The sequence below is a fragment of the Sapajus apella genome, unplaced genomic scaffold (assembly GCF_009761245.1).
Source record: "Sapajus apella isolate SASKATOON/1434 unplaced genomic scaffold, GSC_monkey_1.0 scaffold15, whole genome shotgun sequence".
NCBI classification, from domain to species: domain Eukaryota; kingdom Metazoa; phylum Chordata; class Mammalia; order Primates; family Cebidae; genus Sapajus; species Sapajus apella.
In genome coordinates, this window is record NW_022436955.1 from 21,339,911 (window position 1) to 21,353,836 (window position 13,926).

The window sequence follows — 13,926 nt, forward strand, 5'->3', positions numbered from 1 at the left end:
TGCCTCCCCATCCCAAGTAGCTGGGATTACAGGTGGGCACCACCACGCCTGGCTCAATTTTGTATTTTTAGAAGAGATGGGGTTTCACCATATTGGCCAGGTTGGTCTTGAAATCTTGACCCCAAGTTATCTGCCCACGTCAGCCTCCCAAAGTGCTAGGATTATAGGCGTCAGCCACCGTGCCTGGCCATGACCCCTCTCAGCCCTCCCTCAGCCTTGAATCTGCCAAGCCAGCATGCTGCAGGACACACCACTCCTCTAGAATAGTCTGGGCTACAAGGCACGTGGGCAGTACCCAGGCAGGGGAAGTCGGTTGTTATTGGCAGCTCCAGAAGCGAATTTCCTGGGAAGCCTAAGAGTGGAGTCTCTCCTGCTCAGAGCCTCCTCTTAATGAGGCTGGGCGAAAGCAAAGTCGGAACTCATCCTATGATGGGTCATGGGGTCGGAGCAGAGGCAGAACTGCTGCCTCCAGACCCTACAATACCAGAGGGCAGCCCTGCCCTAGTCCTGGCCATCTGATCAGTGCCCTGGAGAACAAGGGTGGCCTTTCCTGAAGGCTCCTGACCTCTGCTGCCCTTACATCTGCGGCTACATCACCTCAGTGTCTCCCTTTCCACTGCTGTAGAACAGAACTAGCAATAATTACTACTATTGCTACTACTTCATAGAGTCATAGAGAAGATTAAAAGGACCACTGTTTGTGAGCAAACTGGCATATTGGTGACTGTGTATTATAATAGACTACTAAGGGACAGGTACAGTTCTTCCCCTCCCATAGTTGGTTAGTTCTACGTTATCCTGAAAACACTTACTGCACAGGTACCTAGCTGTAGGAAGAAAACTGCAGAGACCTGGTTCTCTCCTGTGGTGTCTACAGTTTGGCAGGGGCAGATGGACACTGGTCCGTGAGCCAGTTGTATAAATGGGACACTGCAACTCATGATCAGTGCTACAAAGAAGAGGTGTTTGGGCCACGAAAGCTCATAATAGGGAGATTGTTCCAGTTAGGGAACTTTGGAAAGGCTTTCCCAAGGAAGTAGGATTAGCTCTAAAGGAAAAGTAGGCGTGGACTGGGCTGATGGAGTGGAGGGGTGACATTCCAGGGAGAAGGCATTGCACATGTGTGGTTGAGGGGAAAAGCCCAGCTTCAGGTGAGAGAACACAGGGTGGGCTGAAATTCAGGGACCAAATTCTTATTTGTCAGAATAAGCCGTGATGCAGGTGGGGACTTCAGTCTGGGAGACCTGGGGCCCAACCTAGATCTAGGAGCTTAGAATAGAAAAGAAATCTGAGGAACAGCTCTTGCAGGGGAATGTTAATGAACAGAAATAATTTGTTCGGAGCCTCTCTCGTGCTCAGCCCTTTGCTAGACTCTTTAGAGACACTACTCCATGTTCATTCTCCTGGTTCTTATAACAAGTTTATAAGGCAGGTGGATTTACCGCCACTGTAATGATGGAGGAAAGGAAGGCCCAGAGGGGCAATCCTAACTATGCCAGGTACCAGTGATCAACAAAAGAAAAGGAGCCAGGAAAAATCCCTCTCCTCCCAGAAACTGTATTCCAGTGGGGGAGCAGAGACCTAAAAGTAGATGAATACACCTTCGTTCTGGTTGTTGTATCTGCTCTTCCTAAGTGGCAGCATCAGGACTTCAGCCATTGTGGCTCAGTGCAGCTGATGTTCTCAACACCCCTCCCATCTCCCCTTGGCATTCCAGGGGCTTCCTTTCGTGGGCACCTGCCCCCCGACTGCCTCAGAGCTAACTCTGGTCACCAGAGCATGCTTTATTTGCACAGAACCTGCGTGAAATACAGAGAGATAACTCACCTCCCCTGAGAACAGACCTTAGCCATACCGAGGTTTCCTCCTCCCTCAGAAGGGCAGACTCTTAAGATGTGCCCAATAGGGTCTCTCAGAGGTTCCCAGCAGGACTCAGTCCCACTGCCAACACAGGAACCAACTTACCTACATATCCTGCCTTGGATTCTTCCCCTTTTTGGTCTCATTTCTTCACTCTCCTGTTAGTGCTTCCTGGGATCATCTCCCAAGTTCCAGATACTTACATTCAAATCCCTATCTTAGCACCGTCTCTTGGGGTGCCAATCATATGACGGCTAATCCCACACTGCCTTCCAAGGAAACAAGCAACCCCAGCTCCCAGCCCCCAAGAAGTCCTCCCATGGGACTTCCTCAGATGCTCAAAGATGACGGGGCCGGGTTGCACAGCCCTCACTAACATCCTCTTTTGAATTACAGATGGCCAATGACAGCACAGAGACCAGTGAAGCAGGGGAAGAGGAAGAGGACCATGAGGGAGACAGCGAGAACAAGGAGCGGATGCCCTTTATCCAATAACCCAGGAACCCAGATGGGAGAATGTGAAAGATGGTTTGGAAGAAGAGGACCCGGCTGAACAAACTCTTCTGTGCCCCAGTGAACAAATGCTGTAGTCCAGTGTGTGTCGTGTTTGTCTGCAGTCAGCCGAGCTAAAAAGCTGTTGATCACTGTTGTTTTTTGAAATTAAGTGCCAATCCCATTCCATGCAGTATTATGTCCCTCTATCTGCGTATTACACACTCCCCTGTCCCGTGTATCAAAACCGTCTGTCTGTGGGTTCTTCTTGACAGTTCTAGAACAGCCTTGCAATTTAATACAAGCCCCAGGCTCTATGCCTAAGAGACCAGACACGGGGAAAGACAAGTTTGGATGGAAAGGTGTTATCGCAGAGCCCTGTCTAGCTCCTAGAACTCTTCAGGCCAATGACACTTTTTCGCTGCCGGCCACCCTTGCCTCTGATGAGAACACTTGCCAATTTGGCCGACAGAAAGAGAGTAGGCCAGGAGATGTTTTCATGAGCCCACAAATTTATTCCTAGTCGTGCTTTTTCTCTCTCCATTTAAGAGACAACTATGGTCAAAAGTTTGAGCCATTCTCTTCTACCCCGCTTCAGTGTTTGACCCTTCCACTGGTTCTTACCCATAAACACAGGGAGGCAGGTAGAGATTTTTGTACAGTAGACAGTGGGTCAACAGCATGAGTCTGGGGACCTGCCATGAAGATTTCTCCTCCAAAACACATCTCATCAGCGGGATGCTTCCTGATCCTTATTTATTTTAAGAAAACTCACCACATACAAGACACATTCAGAAGTTAATCCTGAGAATTGCTGGTGTTTGCACACTTGCCGCCTGCATTATCAATTCTGCAATTTTCAATTGCTGGTGGAAAGTGACCACTTTGACTGTGGACCCCCCAAGGAAGAGTTCCCTTGCAGACCCACAGGCAGAAAAATCAATGAGTATCTCCTTCCGTGCCAAAGCATGTACCAACATGTAACCAACTCTAGTGATACAAAAGGTGTATATTCAGCATCTGGTGCCAGATGTACAGTTCCTCCCCTCCCATATATAAACCTCTGGTGCAGAATCTTCAGTGCCATTGCTCCTGGGGAACCAAGGACCAAGCTACCTGCTTAAACACCTTGTTCAGGTTTTCAGCTCCTAAGGAACCCCACGGCTATGCCATTTGACTGTGCTTGACAGATGAATATACTCACCCTTGAGAAAGAGAAGGAATCCCAATGTCTCCACCAGTGGAGCTCCTCATTCCCTCCTTCCAGTCCTTTTGGCTAAAATGATTAACTCTATCACTCACAGACCAATCTGAAAATACTAGGAGCTCATGGGATTGGTACCCCAACTTTCTTTGTGTTCTGAAAAATGTCAAAGGACTTTCACGTTGCCTGGTTTCTCCACCAACAAGCCTTAGGGTGGACCCAACCCTTTCACCAGTGGTAGGAATGAATGCATTTTAGCAATTACCTGTCTCATTTCCAAAGTCCCTATGTAGCCAATGTCACCTCATTCATCATGTTCTTTTTCCTATCCTAAGCTTATGATGACTTATGTATGCCAAATATTTATCTGAAGAGTTTCTCCTCATTGTGAATGTGTGTATAAAATATGAAGACCAGAAAGCGTGCTGTCATCTGAGGAACCAAGTGATGTGAGTATCCCAAAAGAGGACACCAACATCGTCTTTCCTTCCTACGCCAGGACTCACCAATATTCCAGTTCTGGGCTATTCAGAGAGATAATGGGGCGTTTATTCCCCTATTACCTTTGCTAAGTGCTGTATTATTGGTTGTTTCTCCCGTAACCGTGCTAAAAAGGGAGTCCCCTAAGGAGAACTGTCATCCAAGTGGCATTCCTAGTAAGTTGGGCTGAAGTGGCATTTTCCAGAGCTGAAGAAGTAAAGAGGCATTGGCCATATTAGGGCTGTCCTCCCCCAGAAAAGCGGGAACTCAGCTACATTCAGAATTCACATCTTCGTTATATGCAGAGGAGAGCTGTAAAAAGTCATCCCCTCCAAATCGATTTGGTTTGGGTTTGTTCAACTAGCAAAGTGAATCCAGTAATCACAAATTATGCCAGGCGGTTAAAGAACACCCATTCCTCTCAATACAGAATGAGAAAACTAGGGTTTGACCACTAAGACCAATTTCTGCCAGGAAGAATGGAGGGACACAAGTTAATTGTTCAACGTGCTCTCATTTTAAGCACCTTCTTCCCTGTCTCTTGATTGCCATTTCTGAAGGAAGTGTAAAGAATGTCTCAGTCTGCCTCAAAGGAACTGTGAAGGCTTCTCTGTAATTTAAGCTTGATTTGAAGCGAACTGAAACATTGTCTAATGTCTTCGTGGCTTTAGAGCTTTTGTTATATTGTGCCTACAAAGCAAATTATGTTTACACAAAAATATAAAGTATTCAGCATAGCCAAACCTTGCCTGGCATCTGTTATTCCACATACATCATTGCTGGATAAGCAGTCGCACTGTTAAATATGCAAACAATGGGGAACTGAAAAAGGAAAAGTTAAAAACCTGGTAGAATCATCTCCAGATGAGAAACTAAAGACCCCATAAAGAAAACAGGAGTTAAGAGGAGAAAAGCCTTTAAAACCAATTCAGGTTCCCTTCAGCTAGAAAGTAAAACCATTAGGTAAAAGAAAAAAAAAAAAAAAACTATTGAAAACATCCTATGGGCCAGGCACGGTGGCTCACACCTCTAGTCCCACCACTTTGGGAAGCCAACACCGGTGGTTCACTTGAGGTCAAGAGTTTGAGACCAGCCTGGCCAACACGGTATGACCCCATCTCTACCAAAAATACAAAAAGTTTCTGGGTGTGGTGGTCTATGCCTGTAATCCCAGCTACTCGGGAGGCTGAGGCAGGAGAATCACTTGAACCCAAAAGGCAGAGGTTGCAGCGAATCGAGATCACACCACTGCACTCCAGCCTGGGCAACAGAATGAGACTCTATCTCAACAAAACAAAACAAAACCATAAAAACTATCTTATGATCAGGATGACAGTGATGATACACATAAGTATAGAATACTAATAATGCCAAACAGTTATAAGGCATGTGTTGCTAAAAACTGTCCACTTAATTCACATGCCCTCCCCACAGCTCTAAGAGGTAAGGTCTATCATTATGTCCACATACAGGTGACAAGATTGAAATACAGGGAGCTTGTGGCCTTGTGTAAGATCACACGCTAGTAAGTCACAGAGCTAAAACTCATCAATTTCAAAGCATACTCTTGCCTCCAGAATGTATGCTCTCCACCACCTGATCATGCTACCCTGAACCTCAATAAGGGTAAAATACAATACATTTCAAATCAGCGATCCCTTGTTCACCTGAAACCCATTAGGGATTCGGTTTTCTCTGATTTCAAGGATATGCTTGTAAATTTGTCTTGCTTGGTAGCAAATAATATGCAAGTCCAGAAGTATATTTATTTTTCCAGTCTCCCATGTACGTGTTTGGCGACATACTGATTTTGAAACGCACAGGTCTCATCAATAGTTTTCAGTTTCATGATCTAAAATCCTCCAGGTCACCAAAGAGATACACAAAAGTAAATATCCAAAAGCTAGGGGTTCACGAAAGCACAATTCATGGCTGGGGAGGGGGTACTGTGTTTTACCGTATTTCTCAGCAGGAAGCCAACAAAATAGTCAAGTCTATGTCAATAAAACACCATGTATATAAACTAGAATTGAGAAAGTAGGAAGTCATGCTGTCAGTGAATTTCTTATGAAGTCACATACTACCAAGTTTCTTGTTTTTTGCTTTTGTTTTGTTTTGAGATTGGGTCTTGCTCTGTTGTCCAAGCTGGAGTCAAGGGGCACAATCACGCCTCACTGCAGCCTCAACCTCCAGAGTTCAAGCAGTCCTCCCACCTTAGCCTCCCAAGAAGCTGAGACCACAGACACATGCCACCATACCCAGCTAGCTTTTCGTTTTATTATTTTTATTTTTTTTTTTTGAGACAGAGTTTCACTCTTGTTACCCAAGTTGGAGTGCAATGGTGCCATCTCGGCTCACTGCAACCTCTGCTTCCCAGGCTCAAGCAATTCTCCTACTTCAGCCTCCCAAGTAGCTGGGATCACAGGTATGTGCCACCACGCCAGGCTAATTTTTTGTAATTTTTGTAGTGATGGGGTTTGTCTATGTTGGTCAAGCCGGTCTCAAATTCCCGACCTGAGGTGATCCGCCCACCTCGGCCTCCCAAAGTGCTGGAATTACAGGCATGAGCCACCATGCCCAGCCGCTTTTTCATTTTTTGTAAAGAGAGGGGTCTTTCTATGTTACCCAGGCTGGTCTCATACTCCTAGGCTCAAGCAATCCTCCCACCTTCATCTCCCAAAGTGCTGGGATTACAGGCATGAGTCACTGCATTTGACCCTTGTGTGTGTGTGTGTGTGTGGTGGGGGGCGGGGGTTGAGACCAAATCTCACTGTCACCCAGGCTGGAGCCCTGTTGTATGATCTTGGCTCACTGCAACCTTCATCTCCTAGGTTCAAGCAACTTTCCTGCCTCAGTCTCCTGAGTAGCTGGGATTACAGGGGCACACCACCATGCCTGGCTAATTGTTATATTTTTAGTAGAGACAGGGTTTCACCATGTTGGCCAGGCTGGTCCAGAACTCCTGACCTCAAGTGATTCACCTACCTTGGCCTCTCAAAGTGCTGTATACTCTTATTTAATGCTCATGTTCTCTGTATGAGTCCCATGGCTGCACCCAGCTAGTGCTGGTGCACTGTCACATTCAACAATGGCTCAGCCACTAACACTAGAATCTAAACTAAATCCACATCCTCACTTATAAATGGAAATGGGAAAGAGGTCTACTAGGAGTTGGAAGTTTTTTGTTTTTTTTTTTTTTTTGAGAAAAGGTCTCACTGTCACCCAGGTTGAAGTATAGTGGCATGATCTCCACTCACTGCAGCCTCCACCTCCCAGGCTCGAGCAATCCCTCTCACCTTAGCTTCCACAGTAGCTAGGATTACAGATGTGTGCCCCCACACCCAGCTAACTAATTTTTTGGAGAGAAGGGGTCTTGCTATATAGCCCAGGATGCTCTGGAACTCCTGAGCTTGGATTACAAATGTGAGCCATCCTGCCCAACCCAAATTAATTTTTAAAAAGCTTGAAGGAGGTTAGGGTACAGTAACATTTCAAAAGCCATTTGGGGCATAGGAAACATTTGTGTATGAGCAAGGAGGAGAAAAATTTTAGGAGCAGCGAATACAACCGTGTAGCTGAAATACAAGATTGAGGGGAAGAAATGGAGCAGGAGACGGGCACCATGGGAAGTCAGCGCCAGGTCTGGGAGCCGTTGAGTGCCAAGCTGGTCCTCTTCAATGTTAAGGAGGGGAACAAGGCCATGCAATGAATGTTATGATGTAAAAGCTTGGGAGGCGACTTCTGAGGGGAGGTGCTGGGTTTCATGGGAGGAGAAATAAGAGCCCATAGGTGGCCAAGGAGCCAGACGTCAAATGCCTTGACTCCTTGTGCCTTGGTTTGGGTCTTCCAGAATCAGACATTGAAACAAGGATTTGACTGTAAGTTGTGTTGGGGAGGTGGTGATGCCAAGAAACACGGAGAGCAGGAGGCAGGGAAAGTAGGAGAGCAGAGGAAAGAAGCCAATTCAGGCTGTGTTGGTGAGCAGGCAACTAGTACAAGACACTGCAGGCATGATCAGAATGGTCCCACATGAAGGATAAGGATGCAGTCACGGTTACCCATCAATTCCCATACGTTGTTGGTTGGGGACTGCTCTCAACAAGGTGTTCATTCCTTTCCTTCCCTTGGCCTCCGTATGAACCAAGCACATTGCTGTGGCCAGTCAGTGGCCTCAGGAAGGCACAAGAAGCCCTTGGTCTGTATGGGAACTGCGAGGGGATATGGAAGCAGTGCCACAGCTCCTATGGTAACTTGTCTCAAGAACTTCCTTTTTATTCTGAAGTTAATGGAGAAAGTTTTTAAGGCTTTCCACAAACTAGGTTTCAGTCTTAGTAACTACTCTAGCTATGTTCCATCACCTCACACCAACACTTCTTTTACTCTTCACTTGGAGAATAGTTTCTGCTCAGAGGAGATAGCCAAAATGCCTTGCCAGCTCATCAGGATGTGTTCCTTCATTGGGATCTTCCCGACAAATTGTAGGTCTCCTTCTTCATGGGACCAGATAAATCTGGGCTCTCCGTTACACAATTCTATGTGTTTGTTCAACACAGATTAAATGAGCATTTACTAGACACAGGACCCTGTTCCAGGTCATAGAAATAGAAAGAAATGGAAAGAAAATAAGACAGATTCTGCCTCAAGAAATGCAGTCTAGAGCTATGCTATCCAATAGAACTATAACATGAGCGACATACAAAGTTAAATTTTCTAGTAGTCACATTAGATGAGTAAAGAGAAACAGATTTTAATATAATTTAGTCCAATGTATATAGAATGTTGTCATTTCAACATGTAATCAACAGAAAGGTTATTAATGCCATAGTTTATGTTCTATTCTTCATACTAACACTCCAAAATATGGTGTGTATTTTATAGAGAGACAGAGTCTCACTGTTGTACAGGCTGAAATGCAGTGGCACAATCATAGCTCATTGTAGCCTCCAACTCCTGCATACAAGTGACGCCTCAGTCTCCCAAAGTGCTGAGATTACAGGGATGAGCTACCGCACCTGGCCCTGGTTCTGTTTTACGCTTACAGCACATCTCAATTTTGACTACACACACTTTAAATATTCAGCAGCACCTGTGACCAATGGCTACGATTTTGGACAGGCAGGTCTAGAGGAAGGGCAGGAATGGACTGCAGGATATAAACGTAGCTTTAAAGATGCAATGGTAGAGGGCATAATGAAGGTGCAAAGTAGGGAGGGGATGGCAAGGAAAGCAGACAGAGGAGGTGATGCTTGAGTGAAGTTATGCAAGTTGAGCACATGTTATCCAGGAGAATGAGGTACTTAAAGCACATAGGATTGTGCCTGGCATACCGCAAGCAGTCCGTAAACATTAGGTCTCTTTCCCTACCTCCATCTGCCAATGCTGGGAAGAATGGGATGCTTGGGAAAAACTCAGTAGTTTCTTTTCTCTACTTTAAAAACAACAACAACAACAACAAAAAACAGAATATATAGATCTCAATATTTTGCTTCCAGATTTGTTTGTGGGAGAAAATAAAATACATGTTTTTGTATTCTCTGCCATGAGCAGAACTCCTATTGCCAACCAGGCAAAGATGCTGGGAAATATGTTATTCAAATTGGCACCCAAACACTGAAACAAAGAAAAACCTCAGACAGGAGGAACTGAATCATCAACACAGCACAGGAGTGCATACTCACAAATTTGCAAGGGCATTAGCCTTAGAATCTTTCAAACCAGGGATTGAACTTGGGGAATTTGCTTGGCATCTGAGCTTTCTCCTTTTAAAATGGAGATCATATTGTATATATCACAGAAGATCAAAAGTAACAGTGTAGGTGTAACCCAGCAAAAATTATGACCCAGAAGTTCCAGTCTGAAAGCCAGGTAACAAATGCCTCCAAAACCAGGTTTCTCCACTCATTCAAACACTGATCAAACGCCTAGTATGTTCCAGGCATAATCTTTTTAGTGTCTTGGCTGCAAAAATAAATGCATAGCCCCTGCCATTCAGAAATTCAGTTTAATGATGTGGTAATAAATACGTTTTATATATTGCGCAAATGGCAATTTGTTCATAAAACCTGCCTTGGTACTGGGCATCTATATGGGCTGAGTGGCAAAGAGGCTATAATTGATGAGAAATGTCTACCAGGAGCAAGTAAAGAGAGCCATCTAGGAGGAATAACTATCATTAGGCACATCAGTGAGGACACCCAGGCTAGGTCCATGGAATGGTCCACTTAACTACTGCACACATCAAGAGAAAAGGTAGAAAATCAATAGGACTGGATTATGGAAATCCATGGATTTCACTTTAAGGGTTTTCACTTCCGGATCTTATACTGAAAGGAGAATCATTCATTGAGGGATGAATCAAGGGTTCGCTAGAGAGGGTCTCAAGTGAGAGAAGACCATGGGAAGTCTTCCCAGAATGAACTTTACTGTTGTACTAGGTCTGGCTGTGGGAGGTGGAACAGATGAAGGTGCCATATTGGAAGAACAGCACCTCAGCTAGTCTCCCAGCAGCCATCCATTGTCCATGTAGTCACGAGGTACACGAGGTAAGGTGCCTCTGGAATTGGCATGAATGGGAACAAAAGAACTCTCTACATCTCAGGAGTCGTGAGACAAGGAGGGGCTGGTGGTTCAGCCTTTTCCTGGGGACATGGGGAGGCTTCTGCATGGAAGTAGAGGCCGTCAGAAAGTCAATCACCATTCATGGGAGTCAAAACTAGTTCAAGTGATCCACGTGGCGTACTTACAAACACCGACATTCATAAAGATTGGCATCATTTTCAAAAATGTGCCCCAGCTCCGAGTTTCGAGATGTCCATGGAGTAAAAGGGAATAGAGATCAACCACAGAAATTAAATTAACATGTGCTGAGGTCCTGCTACTTGCCAGGCATTTTACACATACCCTCACTGAATTGTGACAGTGTCTGGAAAAGCAGGCACCATCCCCACTTACAGATAAGGACCCTGATTTCAGAGAGGTTAGGTGGCCTGCCCACGTTAGCTGTCAGAAAGCAGAGATGTCCAGCCTAGAACCCAGGGCTCCGTAGGACAGAAAGGCTTCTCTCAATAGCTGAAGGAAGATGGAAACGAGGAGTTCCAACTTCACCTCCTGGCAAAGAAAAAGAACTTTCTCTTCACTAACTCTAATGTAAACCAAGAGGCTCTCAGGAAGGCTTCAATCAGCCCAAGCTTAGATCACATACCAGCCTGTAAAAGAGTCACTGAAGCAGAGGGATGGCGATTGCTTGGGTAGCCCTGGGTCACATGCCCACTCCTGTGACTGGCCATGGTATGTTCTGGCAACCTGATTGACAAGCCAATCAGGACCATGTCAGGCTGCAGAAGGATACTCATAGGAAGTGATGCTGGATGGTTAAACCTATGTCCACTACAGCTACGGTATATGGACTACTCACTGTGTGCCAGATACTGTTTAAAAGCCCTGCAGCAATCACCACCGACACCCTCCATACAGTGTCTTAGTGCGCCAGAGTTCACCTGCAGCTACAGATAGTTCCTGGGATGGGGACAGCTTTCCACATCAAGCACCTGTGCTGGTCTTTCTTCTGTGCCTGCAGGCTTCCTCCATCACCACGGGACACAAATGCATGGGGCAGGGAGGGGTGTGTAACCCAGAATTACTTTGGTGGGGGAAGGGGCAAATTTAACTGGTGGAAGATGGCAGCCAGTGGCTAAATGCCAAGATTCCCCACCTTCTAGTCTCATGATTTGGGGGTATGTACCACACAGCTCAAAAGGACCCCTTGGCAGGATGAAATTCAAGTTTCTCCACAATGACAACTCAGTCATCAGCACACCCCTTATTGGCTTTTCCTTCCTTCCTTAGCTCATTCTGCCACTGCTGCGGCTTCCTGAGATCACATTCCCAATAAGTCATTTCCACCCAAGTCCTTGCCTTGAGGCATACTAGTGCAGAACCCAAGTAAAGAAAGCATTTTACATGTCTTAACTTGCCAGTTACTCACAACAACCCTATAAAGTAAGGGATGCTATGAAGCACAGAAAAGTACAATACAGCAACCCAAGCTACACAGCTAGCAATTGAGTTTCCAGAACTGGGGCCTAGAAACCAAGCCAAGGTCTCCTTAATGCCCAAGTCACTGAAAACAGACATTACGGCTTACACTGGAAAACATTATTCAAAAGCTAAGCTGTAGTGTTATAATTAAAATGACTTCTGGGGCCAGCCCTTCTTAGTGTCTCAAAAGCCTGCCCAGGGAGTGAGAAGGGATTATTGCTGTTTTCCTGATTCTTGAGAACTCTATCCAAGGCCAACAGAAGAGGATTCAACGGCAGTGATGAGTTAATGGGCTATACTGGGAAAAAGGGAATCAGACCAACCGCAAGAATCCCAGGACATTTGGTCTCCTCACGTTTTGCTAAAACAAAGTACTGCTTTACTGAGCCCAGGCTGCTGCTCAGGCTGACTTCTAACGTTAAGAGCTGTTCTGCCTGTCTTTGTCTGGAGGCAGAAGTTTGACTATCTCAACAGTCCTTTGAGATCAATCAACTACAATGAAGGAAGACAGTCTATCATTAAATTGACACTTAGATAATTTCATTAATCAGATAAATTCAGAGTATATTTTTAGAACTCTTATTCTTTCTCAGGACCTCTCATTTTCTCTCTTGTTCTCTCTCTCCTAATGTAAATATTATTAAAGAGATTTGATTCAGTTCTACAAATATTACTAAGCCTTGGCTATGTGCATGGTCCTGTTTTGTGTGTTGTGAAGGAGTTAGAGACAAACACAGCCTGGCCATTGCTGGCCAAAAGCCCATGGTTGAGAAGATGGTGTGAGACAGGGACATTCATCACCAGGAAAGAGCCAGCAGCATAAAAAGATGCATTGGGCTCGGGGTGCAACACAGGAAGACGTGGTATTTGGATAGAGGATAAAGAAGCTCTCTGGAATAGAGGTGAGATAGACACTCTTGGTTTTGCCTGCCTAATTTGGCTTATAGCTGTGTGGTCAAAAGCATAGACTCTGAAGACAGATGGTCTGGGTTTGAATCCTGATCAGCTGTGTAGTTACCAACTTGATGACCTTGACCGAGTTATTTCACCTCTGGACCTTTATTGCCTCCTTTGCAAAAGGGTATGATGACACTAAAAAGTTATCAGGTTACAGTGTATATTAAATGAGTCAATACATGTAAGATGCTTATGTGAGAGCCTGGTACATAATAAGCAACTGTAATTGTGATGTGTTTTCTTCATTGTATCCGGTTTTCCTTTGGGGAAAGACACATACTTTGCATATTGTGTTGGGGTTTCTGTAAATCAAGGTGCTTAGCCCTTGTTCATTCAAATGAGGCTCATGACCCAGGGAAAGTCAAATAAATGTTCTAGTAATTTGAAGATGAAGAAGAGAGATGCAAACATAGATAAATGGATAGAGCTCATTCATTCTAAAGATGTATCCTAAAGATACTCTCCATGAATTCCTGATACCCAGATCCCCAAAGCTTCTTAAGTTTCTATTTTTTTCCAAGACAAGATGTTCAGAATTGAATTCTGTGATCTTGAGTTAGCCAGACCTGATTTCTGTTACATGCAACCAAAGAACCCTGTCTGTCTGATAAAAACAGAGCCTTTGAACTGGGTCTTGGATCATTTGCTAGGGTTATAACTCACATGGTTCCACTTCCGGGTTATAGCCATATAAAAAGCACATTTATTTTAAGAAGGTAAGGACACATAGCTGGCAAAGGCTTTTTATTGCAAATCGGTGATAAGAGCAGCATAAGAGTATGAATGCCTACCTATAGTCCTTCCTGAAATAGTCCAAGTTTCTCATTAAGACATAATGGTCAAATATTTCAAGTACAAAAAAAAAAAAAGCCAACATATTCATGGATCAAGAGCAG

At 44.9% G+C, this 13,926-nt stretch overlaps 1 protein-coding gene across 1 annotated transcript in view; it reads left to right on the forward strand.

The window, feature by feature from the left end:
• The window catches only part of VAT1L (vesicle amine transport 1 like), a 175,877-nt gene extending 171,096 nt beyond the window's left edge, over positions 1–4,781 (forward strand). Inside the window, exon 9 of the mRNA XM_032284518.1 lies at positions 2,257–4,781. Within this exon, the coding sequence (XP_032140409.1) occupies positions 2,257–2,355 (99 nt within the window). The 3' untranslated portion in view covers positions 2,356–4,781. The remainder of the gene's footprint in view (positions 1–2,256) is intronic.
• The last annotated feature ends 9,145 nt before the right edge of the window (positions 4,782–13,926 follow it).